The 24,058-nt window shown below is 41.4% G+C and overlaps 1 protein-coding gene and 1 long non-coding RNA gene across 3 annotated transcripts in view; one reads left to right on the top strand and one right to left on the bottom strand.

Moving 5' to 3' along the window:
- Positions 1-310: 310 nt before the first annotated feature.
- On the bottom strand, positions 311-7,814 carry LOC116980484. The gene is made up of 2 exons (XR_004413981.1): positions 7,683-7,814; positions 311-495 (listed from the first exon to the last, which is right to left on the bottom strand). It is a non-coding gene; the product is annotated as an uncharacterized LOC116980484 (long non-coding RNA).
- rai2 (retinoic acid induced 2) overlaps positions 7,812-24,058 on the top strand; it is a 55,130-nt gene continuing 38,883 nt past the window's right edge. Inside the window, exon 1 of one of the 2 annotated variants that reach the window (XM_033032750.1) lies at positions 7,812-8,110. In XM_033032750.1, the coding sequence (XP_032888641.1) occupies positions 8,093-8,110 (18 nt within the window). In that variant the 5' untranslated portion in view covers positions 7,812-8,092. Of the gene's footprint in view, positions 8,111-8,160; positions 9,150-24,058 lie in introns of those variants that run through there. The other variant, XM_033032751.1, reaches the window with a different exon arrangement.

Here is a 24,058-nt window from a genome sequence, read left to right on the forward strand (position 1 = left end):
TTCACACCTTACAATCACAGTTGTGGACTCTCCTTCATGATCTTCCAGAGTGACTGACTCACGTCCAGGCATCTGGGGTTTTATAGTCTCACCGGAAGGGGCATTACCTTCATCATGGTGATTGACAAGCAGGAGGACCAATCAGCTGAGCTCAAGATTTTTTAAACACTCATAACTTTTTCATTTTTCATCGATCGGAAAAATCCTCGGGGCTGCCTCAGCGAGGGAGGACTGTGAGTAAGATGGCCATAAATCATAGCAATATAGGGTAGCATTTTTTCTAAAGTCAATATACAGCGCAGACAGGAAGTGGTCAAGATGAGACTTTTACTTATTTAGAAGATTATGCTTTCGTGAGTGAGCGAGATCGTGCTCGTCCGTGGTCAGAGTCTGGCCCGGGTCTGTTGAGTTGCTGCTGGGTCATCCCCGTCCCCTCCCGGGTGTCTTGTCCGTCCGAGGGCCAGGACCGGTCTTAAGCTGATTGGACCGATTTTTCTAAATTGGGCCCGGCGCCCAAGTGGGGCCCCACGTTAATTTTCCATATTTCATATGGAAATACAAATTCGCTTTGTTAAATAAAGATTTTTAAAGAAAAATTCGCCATACCAATTTTTTTACAAAACTTACATGGATAACAAGCGCTGCATGGCCATCAGACACAAACGATGTGTTAACTACTACTGTAGCACTTGTTAATAACAGTCAGAAGTTAACAAGTAGTTATTACAAAGTGTCATCAATGCATCGATCCACATTCCTCAATAAATGTAATTGTGTTTTTGAAGAAGTATTTAGACGCTGCGTTCCTTTGAATACAATTCACGCGGCGTCGTTAACACTTTTACATTTACTGAGGAATGTAGATCGATGCATTGATGACACATTGAGAATTTCTTAAAACTCACCATCATGATTGAGGACTTCTTCTTGGTGAGATTCTTGGTCTGCAGCAGGTTAGTCATTCAATTTACCTACCGACCCAAGTTGTGTCTCTCTGTCTTTCGCTCTCTCCCTCCCTCTCTCTGTCGCGCGCGCTCTCTCTCCCGTTCCCCATCTCGTCTCTCTCTAGCTCGCTCGGCATTCCCAGAATCATTGACGTTTTGAGGTAGACAAAAATGCTGGAAAAACTTAGCGGGTGAGGCAGCATCTATGGAGCGAAGGAAATATGCAACGTTTCGGGTCGAAACCCTTCTTCAGACCCGGCTATTTCCTTTGCTCCATAGATGCTGCCTCAAGCCCTGTCCCACTGTGTGAGTTCACCCAAGAGCTTAAAATCTCTGTGTAGCATCTCTGTCCCTATCTTCAAATTCCCACTTTGAAATAATTTCGACTTTCGACTTAAAAATTTCGCAGCAGGATTGCGATTAGTCGATTCCCACGCATTTTCAATCATCGTTCGATGCAGTGTAATTTTCACACCTAGTTTTTTTTAAAGATACAGTACATTACAATAAATTGTTTCAAGCATACCCAGTACTAAATGCATGAACATTAAGGTGGTTACTGATGTCACAAACGGTTATAAATGAACATAATTTCAAAGTGAAATAGGAGATTTCCGTGGAAATCTACCAGAATATAAGGTGAGGTTGCTGCAAAATGCTCACTTTAAACAATACACTGTCAACTCAGGATTGTTTCTTAGCCCTCTGACAGGTGTTTCAATCTGTTAATCAATTCATAGCTATTAATTTTCATTCCTGGTCCGTATCAAACTTCTCCAAATGCAAATGCTTCAAGTTACGCTTCTTGTGTGGTGGTAAGGGGGGGAAAATGCTAGGATAAAATACCATATATTTGCATTTATATAGCGATACTGCTGCAAAATTTTAAAGTCGAAAGTTGTATTTTATTTCCAAGTGGGAATTGGAAGATAGGGACAGAGATGCTACACAGAGATTTTGATAGGAAGGAAACGTTACAGCAGCTGAGTGAAAAATGGTAGTTTCAATGAAGATCGGGCGAGGGGGATTGGGGGTGGGCAAAAATAATCTACAGCTTGGGACTTGCCTCGATGAGTACCGAGATGGATTATCATTCCACACCAAATTTCTTAGACGATAATACCTTTTATGCAATTACTACAACATTTTGTTGGATATGGATCAATTGGCTCTGTATGGTACATGCTCGTAAATTATTAAAACAAATGTTCTTCCTTAAATACTGTTGTTTCTGGGATGGGGTGACTGATAACAAATAACCTACATTCTATATTTTTTCATAATGTGGCTGAAACAATGGCATATTTTGTGATATTTATTGAGATAGAAAGATACAACTGAGTTTGGGCAAGATATTACCTTGCAACATTCTGTATGTCTGATAGATATTGTGAAATGGAACTCAGAAATTATGGAAGGATTACATAAAACTACAATTCAAAGGTAATGAATATACAGAGTATTCTTATTTCCATCATGAACATACAATAGTGATATAGAACACCGGGTCCTACTAGGGTAAGCTCATGAGCTACTACAGTATGACCACGTGTTAAAAAGCATCAATTTTTTACATCCTGAGTATATTTTACTCGTGGACATTTTTCAACAGTTACCACGTTTCTTAGTGCCGTTAGCGCTAAGAAATGGCATGTTGGCCTTTATAACAAGAGGAATCGAATATAGGAGCAAAAAGGTCTTTCTGCAGTTGTACAGAGTTCTAGTGAGACCGCACCTGGAGTATTGTGACAAGTTTTGGTCCCCTAATTTGAGGAAGGACATTCTTGCTATTGAGGGAGTGCAGCGTAGGTTTACAAGGTTAATTCCCGGGATGGCGGGACTGTCATATACTGAGAGAATGGAGCAGCTGGGCTTGTACACTCTGGAGTTTAGAAGGATGAGAGGGTATCTCATTGAAACATATAAGATTGTTAAGGGCTTTGAACGCCCTCAATGCCTACAACGTGACGGATCGTAATAACAGGACAAAACAAAGGGTAAGTCGTTTATTTTACATATAATCTTGCTTCTTGGGATGGCTTTAATCTATTTTTATGTTGCGAAAATGTTATTTGGGCCCCATACGAACCGGCAGTGTCTTTCCTGCCATTATGGGATTAAAACTCACTGCGGTGGCAACGTTCCAATCGATCGCATTCCAGAAACTCCCACTCGCAAGATGATTTAAATGCTCATTTTTGTTGGACAATCATGTCATAAAGGCATCTAAATCGTCTATATTTTGTGTTATTGTCTATCCATAGTCAATATTCTTATTCTAAATACGCACAACGGTTTTAACCACATGTATTCTGCAAAAAATAATTTTGATTATCTTGAGTGGATGTTTCTAGATTAATTTATGGGAATTAAACATTAAATTCCTTCCATCTGGCATATAAATTCATGACAATGAGATTTTAAAATCATGTTATATTGTGAATACCTGCGTGAATTGGATTAGTTTGTTAATTGGATACTTAGGTTATTTTAAAAAATTATCTTTTTCTTAAGAAATTGAATCTACAGGACATTCTTAATGGGAAAGTAGTGGGCAGAAAGGCATGTCATGCGTGGTTTGAAGAGCAAAAACTTGTAGTTTACAATGCCAAAATTGAAAAGTTGAGGAAAAACAAGGTGTACAGAGTTGCTTATTGGTTACAATCTGAGGAGTATGATGATGCTACTGGTTATGGTATGCCAATGTACCAACTAGCAACTGATCTTCTCCAGAAAGACCTGGTCTATTGCTAGAAATTGTGATTTAGTTACCTATCTGTTACAGACTTACAGCATATAATACAATAATATTAAAGTTCTGATCTTGAAAATATCACATTTTTGAATTTTCAAGGCAGTCTGGGTGTTTATTACTATTTCCGTCACAACGGTCAATTTTGTAATTAGCTACAATTAGGTAATTAACTAATTGTATGCTTTAATTTCAGATCATCCAAGTAAGATGTTTTATATTTGTTTCAGAATGCTTCAATCTATAATAACTGAACATTTCATTCAGTTCTCTTAATTTTTAAGAAAGTTATAGACTTTTGACTGTCCTCGATCACAGCTTTTGTGTTTAGTCAATGGAAAATCAATAGGGAACAAGATGCTAATTTCCAAATATGAAAATGGACATAACTTTTTTTAATGCTGAAGATATGAAAGTGAATTAGGTGTCAAATTAAACTTCTTTTTATGCTTTATCTGATGAGATAAATTACAGAATTGATTTTTTAAATCTCAAAATTTTGTAACGTTGCTAGAAAATGTACCTGCATCTTGGAGGCCGAAGGTTAGGTTATTAGCCAAGAAAGATAGACTCCGTTATCCCTCAGTACAGCAACATCAAGAACGATGTTGCTGTACTGAGGGATAGCCAAGTCTATCCCTCATTGCTAGCAGCTGATGGGAAGTGGCTGTAAAGTGGGGGGGGGGGGGGGGGGGAGTTCCTTTCAGAGCGTGTGGGGAGTCTATCCAGGGGTAAAGTTGCGGGGAGGGCAGGAACGTTGAGAAGGAGGGGGTCGGTCGGGGATCATCCAGCTCAAGAGCGGGTCAGCGGGCGATGGATAACAGGACAGCGGGCGGTGGAGCTTACTCCATATGTCAGTGCGAGTAACCTCAATTGATCCCTTGTTCGCGCTGTTACAGGAGTAAGCTCCACCGCCCGCTGTGATGTTATCCATCACCGCTGACCCGCTCTCTGATCTTTGCTCTTGAGCTGGTCCCCTCACTGTTCAGAGGTGAGCACTGCCAGAGGTGAGGGGGCCGGCAGAAGGCACTGAGATGGCAGTCGGTTCCGCTGTCCGGTGATGGAGGCCGCTCGTAGGCGAGCTGCTTCCCTCCCCGGCCACAATGTGGTGGCTCTGCGCCTGGAGTGCCGTGGCAGCGGTGAGTGAGTGAGTTACTGGTATGAACCCGACCCCCTCCTTCTCAACGCTCCTGCCCTCCCCGCAACTTTACCCCTGGCTAGTCTCCCCACACGCTGTGAAAGGAACTCTCCCCCGAATTAGTGGGAGTGGCGGCGCCTAACGGCAGTGGCTCGACTACAGTTGTCTGTCTTTTTTTTTTAATTTTGTCTTGTTAAATGTATGTATTTGAGTCAGTTTTTATTATTTTTTTAGCTGTGTATATGTGGGGGGTGGTGGGGGGGGGGGCTGTGGGGGAAACCGTTAATCTCTTCCCTGTGCGGGGACACGACTATTCCCTGTCGGGTCTCGGATGTCGTTGGGCCTAACATCGTGGAACCAGCGGCGACCTCCGGCCGGGACTAACCTGAGGGCTCCAGTTGCAGAGCCTGCGGAACTGACATCGCGGAGCTGGCCAACTTCGGAGCGGGAAGAGCTGTGGTGGCGTGCGGCTGCGACCCGACTTTTGGAGTTCGGAGGCACCGGCCGCAGACCCGGTGGACGGGAACATCGGGAGCTCGCAGGTCCCTGGTGGGAGACCGCTTTTCCGAGCTCCGCAACGGCGACTTCTCCCGCTGGAATCGCGGGTTTAAGGACATGGAGCCGGGGCCTAACATCGCCCGGCATGGCTTAAACGGCCTCAGGACTTACCATCGCCCGCCGGGGGCTTTAACATCGGAGCCCCAGTTCGCCTCGACACTGCAGTTGGACTGCTGGACCGCGGGAGAAGGAACAAAGAGAAGAGATAAAGACTTTGCCTTCCATCACAGTGAGGAGATGTTGGAGACTCACTGTGATGGATGTTTATGTAAACTGTGTTAAGTGTGGGTCTTGGATTGTTTTGTAATGTAAAAAACTGTAGAAATGGAATTTCGTTCAAACCTAGGTTTGAATGACAATAAATAGCATTCTATTCTAATCTATTGTCATATTAATCACAACACGTGACTCATTTATAATTATTTATTTATATTTCTATGAAAATTTTTCCCAATTGGGCCCCGCACCTCCTAAGGCCGGCCCTGCCGAGGGCGGCCAGAGGTGTTGGGCCGGGCTTACAGCCGGTGCAGGAAGGAGGCTGAGCTGCTGCATCGCTTTGTAGTATGGCTGGTGCTCAGCTTTCGCCGGCGCCGGGGGGATGGCTGGCAGTCCCCAGCCCGTCGGGGAGCAGGGTTGGGCTGGAGTTGGCGCTTCTTCTCAGCGCTGGCGGTGACCGACGACACCAGCGGCCCCAGGCCAACAGCCAGCGCAGAGAAGATGCGGCAACCCCAGCTCAACTCCCGCCACTGATGGCAGGGATTGTAACAAAGCTACTATAAGAGATATATAAAATCGTGAGGGGAACAGATAGGTTGAATGTACAAAGTATTTTACCCAGGGTAAAAACATTTAAAAAAAAAAGAGGATGTATGTTTAAAGTGAGCGGGGCAAGATTTGATATGAATCTATGGGGCAACCTCTTTCACTCTGAGGGTGGTTGGTATATGAAATGAGCTGCCAGAGGAGGTAGTTGAGGCAGGTACAATAACAGCATTTAAAAGATATTGGACAGGTAAATGGATAGGAAAGGTTTAGAAGGATATGGTCCAAATGCAGGCAGAGATGGAAATAACTTAGATGGTGCATGACTCCGCATGGACGAGTTGGGCCGAAGGGCCTGTTTATGTGCTATGTGGCAGGATTAAGTCTCTTTACATCCTTATCATTACTCAAATTTCCTCTTTGTTTTGTGTCACCCGCAAATTTATAAACACTATGTTGCTCCCCCCCAGAAAAAATCTGTTGACATAAATTGTGAATAGTTGGAGTCAAAGAAAGTTTAGTTCATAGAATGGAGTAAAAAAAAAAGACCGCACGCACTGGAATCTGGAGGGAAACAAGAGGAGCTACAAGAGAATGAACGGTCCTGACCCGAACCGTTGACCGTCATTTCCATCCGCAGATGATGCCTGGTTCGCTAAGTTCCTCTAGCAACTCGTTTTTTACTTTAATTCACAGAACATTGGCAAAAAAAAAGTGAAAATGAAAAAAAAAACAGGGATGCATTAGATTAAAATGCACATTTTTAGAAAGCAAACGAAATACAGCATCTATTATAATTAGAAGAAAATGATTTAAAACTTTGTTGTGATTTTTGGCTGAATTATTCTCACCTTAAAAAAGTAACAATTAGCCTTATTCCGCGGGTATTCATGAGTTTATATACTTTAGACTTTAAAGCAATTAAACCACACAGCAATCGCCTTAATACACTGAGGTCATTGGCAATTTTAGAAAATAGCTGAAAACAATATTTTTGGAAACTTTAATTAGCGGTAAAGTTGCTGCCTTAAATCGCCAGAGATCCGGTTTCGATCCTGACTACGGGTGCTGTAAGTTCTCCTCGTGACCACATGGGTTTTCCCCGGGTACCACCCACTCTAAAATCATACAAACCTACACCTAGTGTTTTTCGGTAAAATAGTAAAATTTCCTTAAAGTGTACGGTGATCGCTGGTCTGCGCGGACTCGCTGGGCTGAAGGGCCTGTTTCGGCACTAAAATCTAACCACAAGATATACCCTTATTTATTTATGTATTTATCAGGCTCTTCCTTTTCCATGTTATATTTTGAAGAACGGAGTCCAGTGCTGTGTCTATCCAACGTCATCTACTACCATATGAGGTAAAACGAGCAATTTGTTAAACCGCAAATGACCCGCAGGTAGACGCGGTAGGTTAATGCATGATGTGGTTATTTCACTATATTAATTACCCAGGTAATATGAGCTCTTGAGGGAGACATTTGTGAATTGGAGACCGATATGAATTTGCACCTATTCTCTCCTCACCCGGGGTTGAAGAGCCGACGGTGCAGTTGCAGAAAGTCCGTGGCTGACAACGTGATTCCGGACGTGTGAGGGCTGTGCCCGGCATGGAGGGACTTCCATTGCAGTCGGCTATGGGCGGGATGGGATGTGATGCGACGGGGCGGGGCAGAGCAGAGCGGAGAGTGCACAGCTTGTCGCTTCGCCTCGGTTAGCGACGCGGCTCCAGGTCGCAGATCACAAGACATCCGTCCCTTGACCGCACCAACACCACCCACCCCCTAAAACCGGGGAGGGTTAAAGAGAGACCCTCTTCATCATCCGCCGTGCCAAGCAAGAGAAGGACATGTAACCCAGAGGAAACTCACACATACAAGCGAAGCATCCGTTGTGTATAAATATTGGATATTACGCTGTATCCTTGAACGCCAGCGATGAATGACAACAACAAGGTGAGTGTGGAAATAAAACCCAACATCCTGCACGGGAACCTTTCATGAAACATTAAAAAAATGAGTCAGTGTCATCAAATATTCAGCTGCAGTTTGACACTGATACATTGTCACCACTTTCAAAGGCCAGGCTGCGGCCGTGGAATGGAAGCCCGGGGCTGCCTTGATCCTTCTGTTAGTGAGGGAATATATTTATTTTCTCATTTTTTGTCATATCTTGCATCTTGAGCACTAGCGGTCGAAATTCTCCCGCTCCCTGAGGGCTCTCTTCTTATTCCGATTCAGTTGTTCCTGAGGGGTGAAAAATGCTGTTTTTTCTTTTGTTGAACAAACACTGCGTTGGGTAAATAGGCTCGCAATCCTGTGGAAATCGAGGTTCCCCCCTCTTCGCTATTTGCGTAAACCTACGCATTCATTTAACGAAACTCGTAATGCGGTGGCATTAATTATACCCTGTCCATTTTTGTTTAAACGTACATTTATAAAGGCAATGAATAATCAGATTCATGCCGTCGTCCCCGTCAAAATATTGACAAATGCAGAAAGTGCGTCTTTTTTTTTCGGAACACGTTTTATATTTTTTTAAAGGGAAATAACTGAAATGCTAAAGGTGATTTATTGAAAGCTGTCAACGACTGCTTTCCCACTATCACACCTTTATGCAAATCCGGAGGATTACTCATCAAAACCCTGCCCACTCTCTCTCTCTCTCGTTCACACGCGAGGATGTGCGGTGCGGTTTCGTGCGGCAGAAGGCATCGGGAACCGCGCTGTGTTTAGAGGCGGGTGGAAGCCCCGCTGCCGACGCTCTCTCTAGCTGACAACCTTATTGACGGGCGCCGCTGGCCACCCCGCCACCCCTCGGACCCGGCCAGTTGGAGAGGTGTATCTGTCAGAGTCTCCACAAGAAGGTTTACAATCTACCCTTGGTTGTCGGCGTCCCTGTGATGGACTCCGGCTCCAAACGTCACCGCCAACATGCTGTCTAGAAGATAAATCGACCGTCGATGCTTGGATTGGCTGGCCTGCATAGTTTCAGGTGCGTGTGAGATCTCCCCTTCATCTGAGTAAAACAAATTCGAGTCTGTTTATTTCTAGCAAAGCAATATAACGGTGAATTGCAAAAAAAAAGAAGTGACATTTGACTTTAGTGGCGAAGCAACTGTCGATTTAGTGCATTATTTGGACTACCTGGTGTTTGAAAACACCCCGCGAAATGTCATGTGAGCGAGCGTCGCCGCCGGGTGTTTATTCATATCTGTGCGATGTGCATAAATTTGCTGCAGTCGTTGCATTAATTAATTAATTCCAGACTATTTTAAGTGAAGTTTTGTTTGAGAAGGACGAATTTTATTACCGTTGTTTTTTTTTTGAGAGGGGGTGGGGGGGGGGGAAGGAAAGGAGGAGTAAGGAATTGAAGTAGTTTATTGTGTGACCTCTCGAGCTTGTTCCAATATTCCTTCGGGTTTTGCCTCCCACCTGGTTCCCTCTATATCTCGCTTTCGTCAAAAAAAAAGTGAAATTCGTCGCCAGTTTATTAATCAAAGACAAAGTCGCCCTTTGAAGTGCGCGAAGAATGGACCACAAAACTGCCCTTCAGGCAACGTCGAGGAGATATTGAAAGAACCCCATAGTTACACTTATTTCGTATGTGCTCTGTCTGAATAGAACGCCTTATCAAAACCTAATCTGATAAAATGTCGTTCAGGGAAGGAACTCCGCCGAGTTTTCTGGTGACGCCTGACACACCAATGTGGTTTACTTTTAACTGCTTTCAAAGTTCAGGCGGAATGAAGGATTGTTAACGAATGTTGTCGCCAGCAATATCGCATCTTATGGGTATTTTTTTAAGTTAATGGTTATTCATTATATAATTGGCTGTGTTATGCAAATCCAATCGAATGAAGTAAATCGGCTGACGCTGTTTGCAACAAAAATAATCCGTGCAGTTAAGGAACGATTTGCTTCTATTTTAAGATGATGGAAACATTTGGGTAATCACTTCATTTGATCAATGTATTGGTTTGGGCAGAGCTGAGTGATTTTGTTTTTCTCTTTCTCTAACTCCCCTAAAGGGATGTATGTCCACAAAGGTTTTTTATTAAAGGTTGGCAAACTGAAGAATACATATTATGAGCAAGGAGATTACAGGAGGAAGGCACAATCATGCCAGCCCTTCTGTTTTATCTGTCATTCCTTTTGGAAAAGCTACCATGAGCAAGTCCTTGAGTTGGCACCAAAGGTCAATGGAGTCTGACGATGAGTCCCAACATAAAACATCACCTATCTATGTTCTTCAGAGATGCAGCCTGACCTGCTGAGTTACTCCAGCACTTTGTCTTTTTTTAACCAACATCTGCAGCTTTTGATATGACATTCTCAATGGAGTTAACGTTCATCATGGACTAAATAAGGATCCTCTCTATTCAACAACGATACTGGCTGATGTACAAGGAGCTATGTAAACATGTGAACTAAGAATTCCCAGTAGGAGTTCTTTAATTTCTGGGTTGCCCACAATAGTGACTCCTAAGTGAATAGAACACAAGCACTTGACAGGTGTTAAGGGATTCTGAGGGAATTGTGTAGTCATGTAGAATATCCTGGTATAGATGTATACTTAACGTAGGAATATATAAGCAACTATGTATTTCAGACTGCAAGGATAGATCCACCACTTTGTAAAGTTCAAGTAAAACGTACAGGAAAATGTATATATGGAGTAAACATTGAACACAGAATCTACAAAAACAACAAATGAATGTGAACAGAGTAATTGTATATGCCATGTATTTCGTAAATGCATGATTCCAATGATTTTCTGTACCTGTCCATTGAAAAAAACTTTCTTTAAAACCCTTCAAAAATTTCTGAAGCTGGAAATCAAAACCAAAATTAGAAAATGATGAAAATACTCAGCAGGTCAGCAGACAGCATCTGTGAGAAATAAATCAACATTTCAGTTTGATGACATAGGAATGCTGAGTATATTCAGAATTTTCTATTTTTGCCTCATTAAAGTATATTCAGTCATGGTGGATTTTTGGCGAAGTGTAGCAGGTGATTTAGATTCAGATTCAGATTCAATTTTAATTGTCATTGTCAGTGTGCAATACAGAGACAACGAAATATTTAGAAAATCATAATGCAAATAGGTAGAGATAGCATGCTTTTATGAAATAAAAATTGTACTGGACAAATTTATGTGAGTTTTTGAAGATGCACCGAATAGGAAGAATTGTATATGTCACATTTGGATATGACTTTACAATAGACATTCTCACTAAGGTATCATGTAAAAGGTCGCTGCACAGGTTATGTCATTCTGCAGTTGAGGATAATATGTCTGAATGCATAGAACACAGGTTAATTCCCACAAAGCAGTAGTGGGTTATATCCATCACTGTTAGATTGGCATATGACAATTGTGAATCTGTGGAATTCTCTGCCACAGAAAGTAGTTGAGGCCAGTTCATTGGCTATATTTAAGAGGGAGTTAGATGTGGCCCTTGTGGCTAAAGGGACCAGGGAGTATGGAGAGAAGGCAGGTACAGGATACTGAGTTGGAGGCTCGAAGGGCCGAATGGCCTACTCCTGCACCTATTTTCTATGTTTCTATGTTGAGGAGCCTTATGCCCCTGTCCCACTTAAGAAACCTCTGGAGACTTTGCGCCCCACCCAAGGTTTCCGTGCGGTTCCCGGAGGTTTTTGTCAGTCTCCCTACCTGCTTCCACTACCTGCAACCCCCGGCAACCACCTGCAACCTCCGGGAACCGTGCAGAAACCTTGGGTGGGGCGCAAAGTCTCCAGAGGTTTCCGTTCAGGTTTCCTAAGTGGGACAGGGGCATTAGGAGGTCAGTGCTACAGCTTCAATTATTTACCATCTAGGCAAGGGTTCAAGGTATTGTTGCCGAATTTGAAGAATGTACAAAGATATGTGGGAAAGCAACTTGTGAGGAGGACGCAGTCTGCAAAAGATATGAATAAATTCAGCGAATAGGCAAAAATATGGCCTTGGGAGTTTAATGAGGAGAAATACAATGCTCTTCACGTGATAGAAAGAATAGAGAAACATGATATTGTTTAATTGGGGAGAGCTTATAGAATGCTGATGTACAAAGGAATCTGTGTGGCCTTGCAAGTGTAAAGTAAACATGCAGATATAGCAAGTATTTAGGAATGCAAATCGATTGTTGACCTTTAATACAAAGGAAGTGGACATTATAAAAGCAGGGACATTTTGTTTGCAGCTCTATATATTGCCATTGAGACCTCACCTGAAATACAGTGTACAGTTTTGTTTGTTTGCCCCAAAAAGCTCTGGTGACTGAGTCATAAAATATATTCAAGACTGAAATGAATTTTTGCACTCGGTGGAATGAAGGATTATGGGGAATAGTCAGGAAAGCGCATCATCCGCGTTATTGAATGGTGGAGCAGGTTCAATAGGCCATATGGCCTGTTCCTATTTATCTTTCATATGTCCTTATTATTTTAAAGCAAATATCAATCAACATTGCTAGCTGTAAAATGCATTAGAATTTGAATTGGAGACCTGAGTGTTGGTGTGTGTGCACAGATACATGTGCTTGTTCATCAACTGCTATCTTGTAATTTATGCAAATTACATGCAATAGTTGAATTACACAGATGTGACATTTAAATAGTTCAATTGATTTTAATACTTTGATAAAATACTCTAAATAATTGATTTCCACACTTACTATTGTTTTAAATACCTAGGTTTTACTTCCACATTTTCCTTTGAGCAAGCACGCTAGACTAATCCACAATATAAGTGGAAATAGTGCACTCAGCAGAATGTGAGATACCTGTCGGGATTTCCTTTCCTGAAAGTGCAGTAATTGGTTTGTGTTAAGTTTTTCTTTTATCAAATGGATTTGGCATAGTGATAATATAACTCTGGACTGAGGTTGGTGCATTTGCGCTATTTTCAATATTGGAACTTGAACAAGCCTCCTTGGAATAGACATTTTAATTACAACTGGATCACTATAGAATAAATCACTTGCAGAACATGTAAGGCAATTTTATTTTGGCTTTAAGTGAAAGCTTTCCAGACGAGAACAGCAACTTCCCAGCTGCTATAAGACTCCTGAACCAATCAACTCTTCCAAACCCACTTCCTGGAGGTGCTGCCGTGTATTCCTGCTCTTAATTCTACTTCATTCGGTTATCCAGTCATTTTAGTTTTTTTTTTTTGCACTACTTCACAACACAGTACAATCTTCACATTTTGCGGCTTTCATTTCATTGTTCTATATACAGTGCCCTCCATAATGTTTGGGACAAAGAGTCATAATTTATTTATTTGCCTCTGTACTCCACAATTTGAGATTTGTAATAGAAAATGATGTAAACGTTTACAATGATGTAAATGTCATCAAATCAACTTTATTTTGTTTCTATCAATTACCATGCAGTCAGGAGTCCCACAGTGTCTGCTTCCACTTTCGTGCTCTGTAGATTGGTATTTTGCTCAAAAGAAATACCATAACGGTAATTTTAACTGCAATAACTGATTCTGGTGTGCTGTACTTTATTAATGCATATTGGTTGAAATCCATAATGTTTTTAATGATTTTTTAAAATGTTTTAATGTGCAACTTGTATCTGTAAATACAATGCCCTCCATAATGTTTGGGACAAAGACCCATCATTTATTTATTTGCCTTTGTACTCCACAATTTGAGATATTTGTAATAGAAAAAAATCACATGTGGCTAAAGTGCACATTGTCAGATTTTAATAAAGGCCATTTTTATGCATTTTGGTTTCACCGTGTAGAAATTACAGCAGTGTTTATACATAGTCTCCCCCATTTCAGGGCACCATAATGGTTGGGACACCGCAATGTCATGTAAATTAAAGTAGTAATGTTTAGTATTTTGTTGCATATCCTTTGCATTAAATGACTGTTTGAAGTTTGCGATTCATGGACATCACCAGTTGCTGGGTGTCTTCTCTGGTGATGCTCTGCCAGGCCTGTGTTGCAGCCATCTTTAGCTTATGCTTGTTTTGGGGGCTAGTCCCCTTTAGTTTTCTCTTCAGCATATAAAAGGCATGCTCAATTGGGTTCAGATTGAGTGATTGACTTGGCCACTCAAGAATTCAAAAATTTGCAACTCAAAATGGGGGTGTGTCTACGATGCAGGTGCGTCTTCATTGCCAGGAAATATGGTACTTCTTGGCAAACTAACCTGGCCATCCTATTTTTGCAGCTAATCAGTTGTTTGCATCTTGTACTATTTCTGTTCATGAAGTCTTCTGCGGACAGTGGTCATTGACAAATCCACAACTGCCTCCTGAAGAGTGTTTCTGATCTGTCGGACAGGTGTTTGGGGATTTTTCTTTATTATAGAGAGAATTCTTCTGTCATCAGCTGTGGAGGTCTTCCTTGGCCTGCCAGTCCCTTTGTGATTAGTAAACTCACCAGTGCTCTCTTTCCTCTTGATGTTCCAAACAGTTGACTTTGGGAAGCCTAAGGTTTGGCTGATGTCTCCAGCGGTTTTATTCTTATTTCTCAGTGTCATATTGGCTTCTTTGACTTTCATTGGCACAACTTTGGCCCTCGTGTGGATAAACAGCAATAAAAGTTTCCAATGGTAATGGAAAGACTGAAGGAGAGACTCGGTGCTGAGAGCTCTCATGCCTGATTAAGGAGGTATTTAAACATCACTGAACAATTACAAACGCATGTTAAGCCTTGTGTCCCAAACATTATGGTGCCCTGAAATGGGGGGGACTGTGTATAAACACGGTTGTAATTTCTACAATGGTGAAACCAAAATGTATAAAAATACCCTTTTAATAAAATCTGACAATGTGCACTTTAACCACATATGATTTTTTTTTTCTATTGCAAATCTCAAATTGTGGAGTACAGAGGCAAATAAATAAATGATGGGTCTTTGTCCCAAACATTATGGAGGGCACTGTATCATTACTATGTATGCTGTTTACTCTGAACTGCCTCTGAACAAGAAATGTAATTGCTCCTGGTGTATGAGACAATAGACTAATCTGTCTGAAAGACGTAACATTGGATATAGATTAATACATGCCTCGTTCTCTGTGTTGTTTTTGAATTATGATCAGTTTTGTTACAATAACAATGTTATTAGTGGATTACAAAGCAGGTTTAAAAACAAAAACAGGTGATTTCAATCCAAACTGCTTCCCTCTTGCTTGTATATTCCTTTATTTTCAAAATGTACCACATTGGAATAATGATAATTGTACCTGAAAGTAACTCGTGGCTTGTCAGATTTAATGTGTCATCAAACCTATCAATCATTCCAGATGTATTGAACATGGTCAAGTAAGCCAAAGTGATTTGTCGATTGCAGCCTAATCTTTAATCACGATTTTGCTCCTACTAAACCAAAGCAGACTGACTGACTGCAATTTGAAGAGGTCAACTCATTTGAATAATTAACATGAGCTCTCAGTGCAGCTTTGTGCTGATTCTGTGCTTGATTTGTGTATAAGATTTTGATGTTCACACAGTGGGTTTGAAACATTTACAGATTTGTTTAGGAATTGGATAAAGGGTGGGAAATATAGGTTTGACGGTGAGGGGTAAAGTATGGATTTGACTAGAGTGATTCATCCAAGGGTTGTGCAGGTCTGGTTTCAGATTAAAAGGGCGAGTGGAATCTTGGTTAAAATGTGTGTTTTGAAATTATGCAGGAGATGAAGAAAGGATGAGCAAATACTTTGTCAAGAGAAGCCTTGTGTGAAGCATGATAAAGTAGCTATGGTAGGCACTAAATGCTGCTCAGCGGGACAGGCAGCATCTCTGGAGAAAATGGATGGGTGATGTTTCAGGTGGAGACCCTGCTTCAGAAGGAGAAGGGCCTGGACCTGAATCATCACCCATTCTTTCTTTCTTTCCAGAGATGCTGCCTGTCCTGCTGAGTTACTCCAGCATTTTGTGTCTATCTTCGATGTAAACCAGCATCTGCAGTTGCTTCCTACACAAAGTAGCCATGGTAACATAATGGAGTGATGTAGACTCATTCCATCTTAGTTTAACTGCAGGAATTAGTAAGGTCGCAGTGGGAGGGTACAATGGGAAATGCCGTGCCCTAATGTTGAAGTTGCTGGGTCCCTTGCTGAAGATCATCAAAATACAAGAGACAGTGGATGATTGAATCTGGAGTGGAAAAACTGCCAGTGGAACTTAGTGGATTGGGCAACATTTGTGGAAAGAAATGGACAATCGATATTTTGGGAAATGACTTTGCATCAGGAATGAGTGTAAAGAGGAGATGGCTATTATAAAGAGATAGGTGAGAGGGTTGAGGCGGGAATTGGTAAGTGATGGGTGAATCCAGGTGAGAAGGTGTTGATGAGCAGATAGAACCAGGTGCGGAAGGGAGTGGTAGAGATAGTGACAGAAAGCTCTTGGATCTCTTCCACAGTCAACAATGGACCATTGTGGTCTTCACCTTTCCTGGGTCATCAGTGCTGGCTCTGATTGTTCTGTACCTTTTCATACCTCTGTTTTCCCTCTCCCCTGACTCAGCCTGGAGAAGGTTTCAGGCAATAATGATAAAGGCCTGCATTAATTGATAAACATTAAAGTTTCATGTTTGGTACTGGTGGGGAATGAATTCTGAGACCAGTAATTGACCCAAGGATCAGCCAAATCAGTTTTCATTGGTATATTTGATAAACACGAATAAATTTACATGAGGAGATTTTTCAAGAAATATAGATAAACAAAGTCTATTTGTAACTAGCTGCTTTGGATCTTTGTAATTTTCATAGGATTAAATTAGACTTGTTTCCGATTAATGCCAATGTTTTCTCAGCCAGCGAAACCCCAGGAAAAATAACGACATAATGATGATTCAAGAGAGAGATGTAGTCAAGAGAGAGTTGTGCCCCTGTCCCACTTAGGAAACCTGAACGGAAACCTCTGGTGACTTTGCGCCCCACCCAAGGTTTCCATGAGTCACCAGAGGTTTTGGTCACTCGCCTGGAAAGCCTCGACCGAAGCGTGAGCTGCATCTACTGACCAAAGATTCTACAGGATCTTTGCTACCGACTGCGCACATACATCGCGAAGGTGGGGGCCAGTGACAGCAGAGGAAGATAAACGGCTGCCACAGAGCACAGTAAGTCCTTTAGAGAGCGCGAGAGGGAGGGAGAGAAGGAGGGGGGGGGGGGGGGGGGCATTTTACCTTCCGGCGGATCTTCTAGGTCCTGAAAACCTATAGGATCTTTGCTGAAAACTCAAATGAGCCAATCAAAATGGCCAGTCAGCGAAGGAGATTTCCTTCGACTGCCTGTAAGTAAATAGCAACCCCACTCCACTGGCTTCGACCAAACCTATTTTTAGTCGAGTTCGGTTTTGGTTTTGTTGAAATAATCGCAGAAACATAGAAGAAGCCTCAACTATGCGGAAACCACTTTCGACCATTAGGGAGAGTGACCAAAACCTCCGGGAACCTCACGGAAACCTTGGGTGGAGCGCAAGGTCACCAGAGGTTTCCATTCAGGTTTCCTAAGTGGTTCAGGGGCATTTGATATATCTCTTAGGGCTAATGAAATCAAGGGATATGGGGAGAAAGCAGGAATGGGGTACTGATTTTGGATGATCAGCCATGATCATTTTGAATGGCGGTGCCTACTCCTGCACCTATTTTCTATGTTTCTATTCTATCCAGTGGAAGAATGCTAATGCATAAACATGCAATGATTTAGAGGTGACCTAGCAATAACAACTGCAATTTATTTTCTGACGAAATAGTCTCATGAATGTAGTATTTTTGGCAAATTTCGTACAGAAACTTCAGTGGCATTTCATGTTAATTTTATGAGTCTGTTGCTTAGTAAAGTTGGAATAGTTATTTTATAGTGTAACATTTGATATGGATTATATTCTCATGTTTGGCTGTCTTTACACTCCTGTCAAATGAAGGCCTGTGTAAGCCAATGCCTTTTATTACCAAGAGCAACTCGTACTCTAGTTTGGCATCTGTTAATTGTGACACTGTGACAACTGAATTTCAGTCGATCAGAAAATGAGCCTCGTGAAATAAATTACTTTTCATCTGAGATACTTTTTCTTGGTCAGTTAATATAATTTAATTCAATAATTTAATAAAAATGTACCGAAAGATGTCGAAGCAGAAAAAAAATGGCGTGAATATTCAACTCCTCATACCTGTCTTTTGTCTGTATCATCCATGTTTGCTTGGATTCTGTTTTGGGAATTGTGTCGGCTTGTTAAATGCCAATTAGCCTGATTATTTAGCTACTGGTTATCTGAATGTTGGAGAGGTTGTTATCTTGATTGGCGGCTCATAAACAATACAGAACATTATTTAAATGAAGACTTGCTTTAAAGTTGGAAAAAAAAAGATGGAGATATGTACTTTTCGCTTTAGCCGTTTCATTAATAATTCTTTTTGAACCAATGATGGAAAAGATTATTAATCCATTCATGTACATTTTCCCCGCGCATTTAATGATTTGGCTCTGGAGAAATATGCTGTAAAACTAGAAAGCATGTACACCTATGCAATAGTTTTCAAAAGTTGCAGGAAAATATTGTTTTAAAAAATAAGTGTAACCGAGTTACAGAAATCAGTGACAAAATTGCAAAAATGTGACATTCACTAATTGGTGTAATTTGCAAACTGAAGTAGACAGAGGACACTGACCCTGACTGGAGTGTTGATGATCTTACAAAATGTCATATCAAACATTCCAGCTGTTGCATTAGAGATCTTTATTTTCAAGGCATTACTTTTTAATTATGACACTAGTCCTGCTGTGATCTAAAGAATATTCATCAACCTGAAATGTTTAGCTTGGTGTTTCTCTGTCTAGATGCTGTTTGAACTACTGCCATCATATTTTGGTTTATTAAAATTATTTATCTAATTATGTGAAACCAATGCAGTAATTTCTTAATTTTTGAAAAGCAACATTCCAGGAAAATCAAAGTCCATTCCTGTTAACTTAATTAAGCAAATTGAGGTTACATTTGCACTATTTAGTGGCATTGGCAGAGGAGAGGATGTGTAGAGTGGGTGCAGGCATAAGCCTTATTATTATAATATTATTATTATTATTCTTGTTGGTTTTTGGATGGTAAACCTGGGCTTGATGGAGTTTGAGATATTGACATTTCTTTGTGTGATGTCTATGCTTCCAAATAGCTGATGAAAATGGTTAAAGGGATGTTAGTAGAAGTTCATATATCCTATTTTTCCTTTGTTTTTCAAGAAGCACCAATATGTGTGGGGAGGAAGCAAAACAATGAAATTGAGACTGATGATCCATCATGTTATAAATGGCAAGCAAAGGACTGAATAGTCTCTTCCTGCTCCAATTGTCCATTTTTCTATGATAAAGACGCTTAGCAAAACATATAATCTTCCATCATGGGGCCATATTTAAGGCAGGATGCATGAGTGCTTATTGACCATAATTTCTTCCAAGTACCATTTATCCTTGCATGGGTTACATTGTTCCTGGAGAGACTGAGTAGTCCTTGGCTATCTTGGTTTGTACAAATTCTATATTTCTACAGTTATTTATGATAATTTGTTTGATTCCAAAATGGCACACATTATGATGCATTAAAGGTTGTATGGCCTTGAATATAATGGAAACATCCTCATCCATGGGTTGTAAGAACAAAGTGTGGTCAAAATATTACCCGAATGGTGTCAGACTTGTCCTTGATGATGAATGGATATCCAGAGATATTGTTAACCGGGAGCAAAATACAATTCTCTCATTATTATTCAATTAAGCAGGAGAGAAGTAATGTGGTTATTAACTTGTAATAACATTTCTGTTCATCCAGTTATTTTATCAGATTGCCACATCACAGGAAGATTAACCATTGACTATACCTTTTGTGGGCCTGAAATCTCTTAGTAAGAGAATCGGAGGTTATGAGGAGAGGCTTAAGCTCTGAGCCACACTCAGCAGTGCCTGCGCACACTAAGCAGTTGAATAAGATGTATTTTTAGTTGTTCTGAAGCTTAGAAATATTTTCGCTCAAGGTGTGAGGTGTAGCATCTGCCAAAAGGCCCCATCTCATCTGCATTGTATGCTGGCTTTGGAAAATGGCCACTTTCCTCAATTATAGGGATGTTAACTTAATGTTAACTTGGGGAGGTCCAGGACAAGGGGTCACAGCTTAAGGATATGGGGAAAATCCTTTAAAACCGAGATGAAAAAAACGTTTTTCACACAGAGTGTGGTGAATCTCTGGAACTCTCTGCCACAGAGGGTAGTTGAGGCCAGTTCATTGGCTATATTTAAGAGGGAGTTAGATGTGGCCCTTGTGGCTAAAGGGATCAGAGGGTATGGAGAGAAGGCAGGTACGGGGTACGGATTGGGGATGATCAGCCATGATCATATTGAATGGTGGTGCTGGCTCGAAGGGCCGAATGGCCTACTCCTGCACCTATTGTCTATTCTGACAATTTTTTTAAATATTATTTGCTTCTTAAAAGCAAAATGTTGTTTGCTATTCTGAGAATAAGAACATCTATTATATGTGGAATTACAAAAGATTGTTGGTGAATACTGTGTTTATGGAACACTTGTGCAAAAACAAACCACTGAAGGATTTGTTGTATGTAAATACCGAGAAATAACCACATGGAGTTAAACCTGTCTGTAAACCTTAGTCCCCATCCCAGGCACCCATATTCATCAGCCACCAATTTAACCTATTTTTAGAATTTATATTTTATTTCCTCATCTGTTTATTTTCTACTTCCAAACATGTTACCTTTATTGTACAGAAGAGTATTGATAAATAATTGCATTATGTAATCGTCTCTTAACATCCTCACATACGTGAGGATGCTCTTCATAGACTATAGCTCTGCCTTCAACATGGTCATCTCCACCAAGCTCACCACCAAAGTCCACCAGCTAGGCCTCAGCTCGCCGATATGTGACTGGATCCTGAATTTTCTGACAGAGCGACCGCAGGCAGTGAGACTGGACCCGCACCTCTCCTCAACTATCACCCTGAGCACCGGCACACCACAGGGCTGTGTACTGAGCCCCATGCTCTACTCCCTCTTCACACACGACTGTCGTCCTGTATTCGACTCCAACACCATTGTCAAGTTTGCAGACGACACAACGGTGATCGGGCTGATCACCAACGGTGATGAAACAAACTACAGAGTGGAGTTGCAGAACCTGGCGGACTGGTGCTCGCGTAACAAATTGTCCATAAACGCCTCCAAGACCAAGGAGCTGATTATCGACTTCAGGAGGACACTTAATGGGGAATACGCCCCAATCTCCATCTACGGGGACGGTGTGGAGAGTGTACAGCTTTAAGTTTCTGGGCACTCACATCTCAGAGGACCTCACATGGTCTACCAACACTGTTGCGCTGGTCAAGAAGGCACAGCAACGACTGTTCTTCCTGAGAACATTGAAAAAGACTGGTCTGCCCCAACAGCTGTTGACAACCTTCTACTGCTGCACGACAGAGCATACTAACGTATGGCATCTCTGTGTGGTATCTCACCTGCACGGAGGCGGAGAGGAGAGCTCTTCAGCGCGTCGTCCACAGAGTACAGAAGATTATTGGGACACAGCTACCAGCCTTTGAGTGCATCTACCACGCACGGTGCCTCAGGAAGGCCCTCAACATCCATAAAGACTCCTCACACCCTTGTAATGGACTGTTCGAACTCCTACCTTCCAGCAGATGTTACAAGGCCTTCTACGCCCGCACCTCTAGACTCAGGAACAGCTTCATTCCCAGAGCTATAGCTGCTCTGAACCGGCCCTGCTGAGTGCCCCTCACCCCCATGAACTGTCTCCCTCGGATGGTCACGTCGCACAGACACATTTGCACTTTAGACTGTTTTGACTGTTTTACTGTTCTTTTTATAAACCATGTTCTCGGGGTATCTAAATCTAATTTTATTAGTTGTTTAAGTTATGACATCGGATGGAAGCTGCACACCAAATCTCGTTGCACATATGTGCAATGACAATAAAATATATTATTATTATTATTATTATTATTATTATTATTATAATGGGAGAGATGCAAAAGTAAAATGATATGAATTACACTGGAAATTTATATGAGTTAAAGATGAATTTGTGCCATTACAGAATCTCAAACTGATCGGTTTACACGTTTGCAGAAAAGTAAAATACTATGGATATTGGTGATAAACAGCAGGTCAGGTGCCACCTGTGGTGTGAGAAATTGTATTAATATTTTGATAACACCATTAACTCCTCCAAACATATCATTTAAACTCTGAAAATTGCATCTGTTCATCCATATGGAATTGCATCCTCTAATTCCTCCGGCAGACCACAATTCGTATGAATTGCCACAACACTTCCTCCTCAATAACCATTAACACAGGAGCACCTTAAGGCTGTGTGCTCAGTCCCGTGATCTAATCTCTCTATACCCATGATTCTATGGCTAGATACAGCTCCAGCGCTATGTCTAAATTTGCATACAATGCCACTATTGCTGTACGAGTAATCAGTAACAATAAGACTGAGTATAGGAGGGGACTAAAAATCTGATGCCAGAACAACATTAGCAAAAACCAAGGAGTTGATTGTTGACCGAAGATAGACACAAATAGCTGGAGTAACTCAGCGGGACAGGCAGCATCTCTGGAGAGAAGGAATGGGTGATATTTCGGGTCGAAATCCTTCTTCAGACTTCAGGAAGGGAAAGCCGAGGATCCATGAACCTACTTTCATCGATGGGATGGCAGGGGAAAGTTTTGACGGCTTCAAGTTGCTGAGTGTGCTCTTCCATCCAACCACAAAGTGTCTGAAGAAGGGTCTCGACACGAAACGTCACCTATTTTGTCCAGAGATACTGTATGACCCGCTGAGTTACTGCAGCTTTTTGTGTCTATCCAATTTAAACCAGCATCTGCAGTTCCTTCCTACACATGAAGGGGTGGCAAGTATCCAGAAGCTACTGAAATGTCTTTCTTCAAGTCCTGCAGGGATAGGTTGTATCTTGTTCACACTGATCAGATGAGCAATTAAACAGAGCAGTAGCCAGCTAGTGGTATGGCCTTAATTCATAGTTTTCGATGTACATTATTGCATCCTTTATATTGTTTGAACTTGGCTCTTGATTATAAATACAAAGGTGATGTGAAGGACAAATAATTGTATTAATTTCATTCATTCACATCTCATTTAATAACAGCTGAGAATAACTAATCTGCCAAAAAAAGAGTGACAGAAAAGCAATAAAATCCACTTTAGCACCAAATATAGGCCACCATGCCTTTCATATGTAAAAGATGGCAATTACATAACACATCTGAAGTATTGATTAATATAATGAAATGTTTGCCTGCCAGGCATCTTTCGTACTGCCAGAAGTATAATGTGATTCTGATCCTGTAGAGGAACATAATGTAATTGTAACAATCACAGTTGGAGTTTGGAATGAGACTTGTTGGAATAAAACAAAAAAAAGTGAATTTCCAGGCAAATTGGCATGAAGGATTTTCACAAAATATTGTGGATTTTTAAAATTATGATCACTACCTCCAAGCGGTTCCTTTATCTCGAGTTCTGGTTCATTGGACAACACTAAATCCAGAATTGCCTTTTCTCTGGTCGGCTCCATTACAAGCTGCTCTAAGAATCCATCTTGGAGGCATTCTACAAACTCTCTTTCTTGGGGTCCTGAACCAACCTGATTTTCCCAGTCTACCTGCATATTGAAATCCCCCATCACCACAGTGGCATTACCTTTGTTACATGCCAGTTTTAACTCCTGCTGCAACTTACACCCTACATCCGGGCTACTATTTGGGGATCTGTAGATAACACCAATTAGTGTCGTCTTGCCTTTGCAATTCCTCAACTCAATCCACAGTGACTCTACCTCATCAGTCCCTATGTCTTCCCTCGCAAGGG

Source organism: Amblyraja radiata, chromosome 14, assembly GCF_010909765.2.
Source record: "Amblyraja radiata isolate CabotCenter1 chromosome 14, sAmbRad1.1.pri, whole genome shotgun sequence".
In the NCBI taxonomy this organism is placed as follows: Eukaryota; Metazoa; Chordata; class Chondrichthyes; order Rajiformes; family Rajidae; genus Amblyraja; species Amblyraja radiata.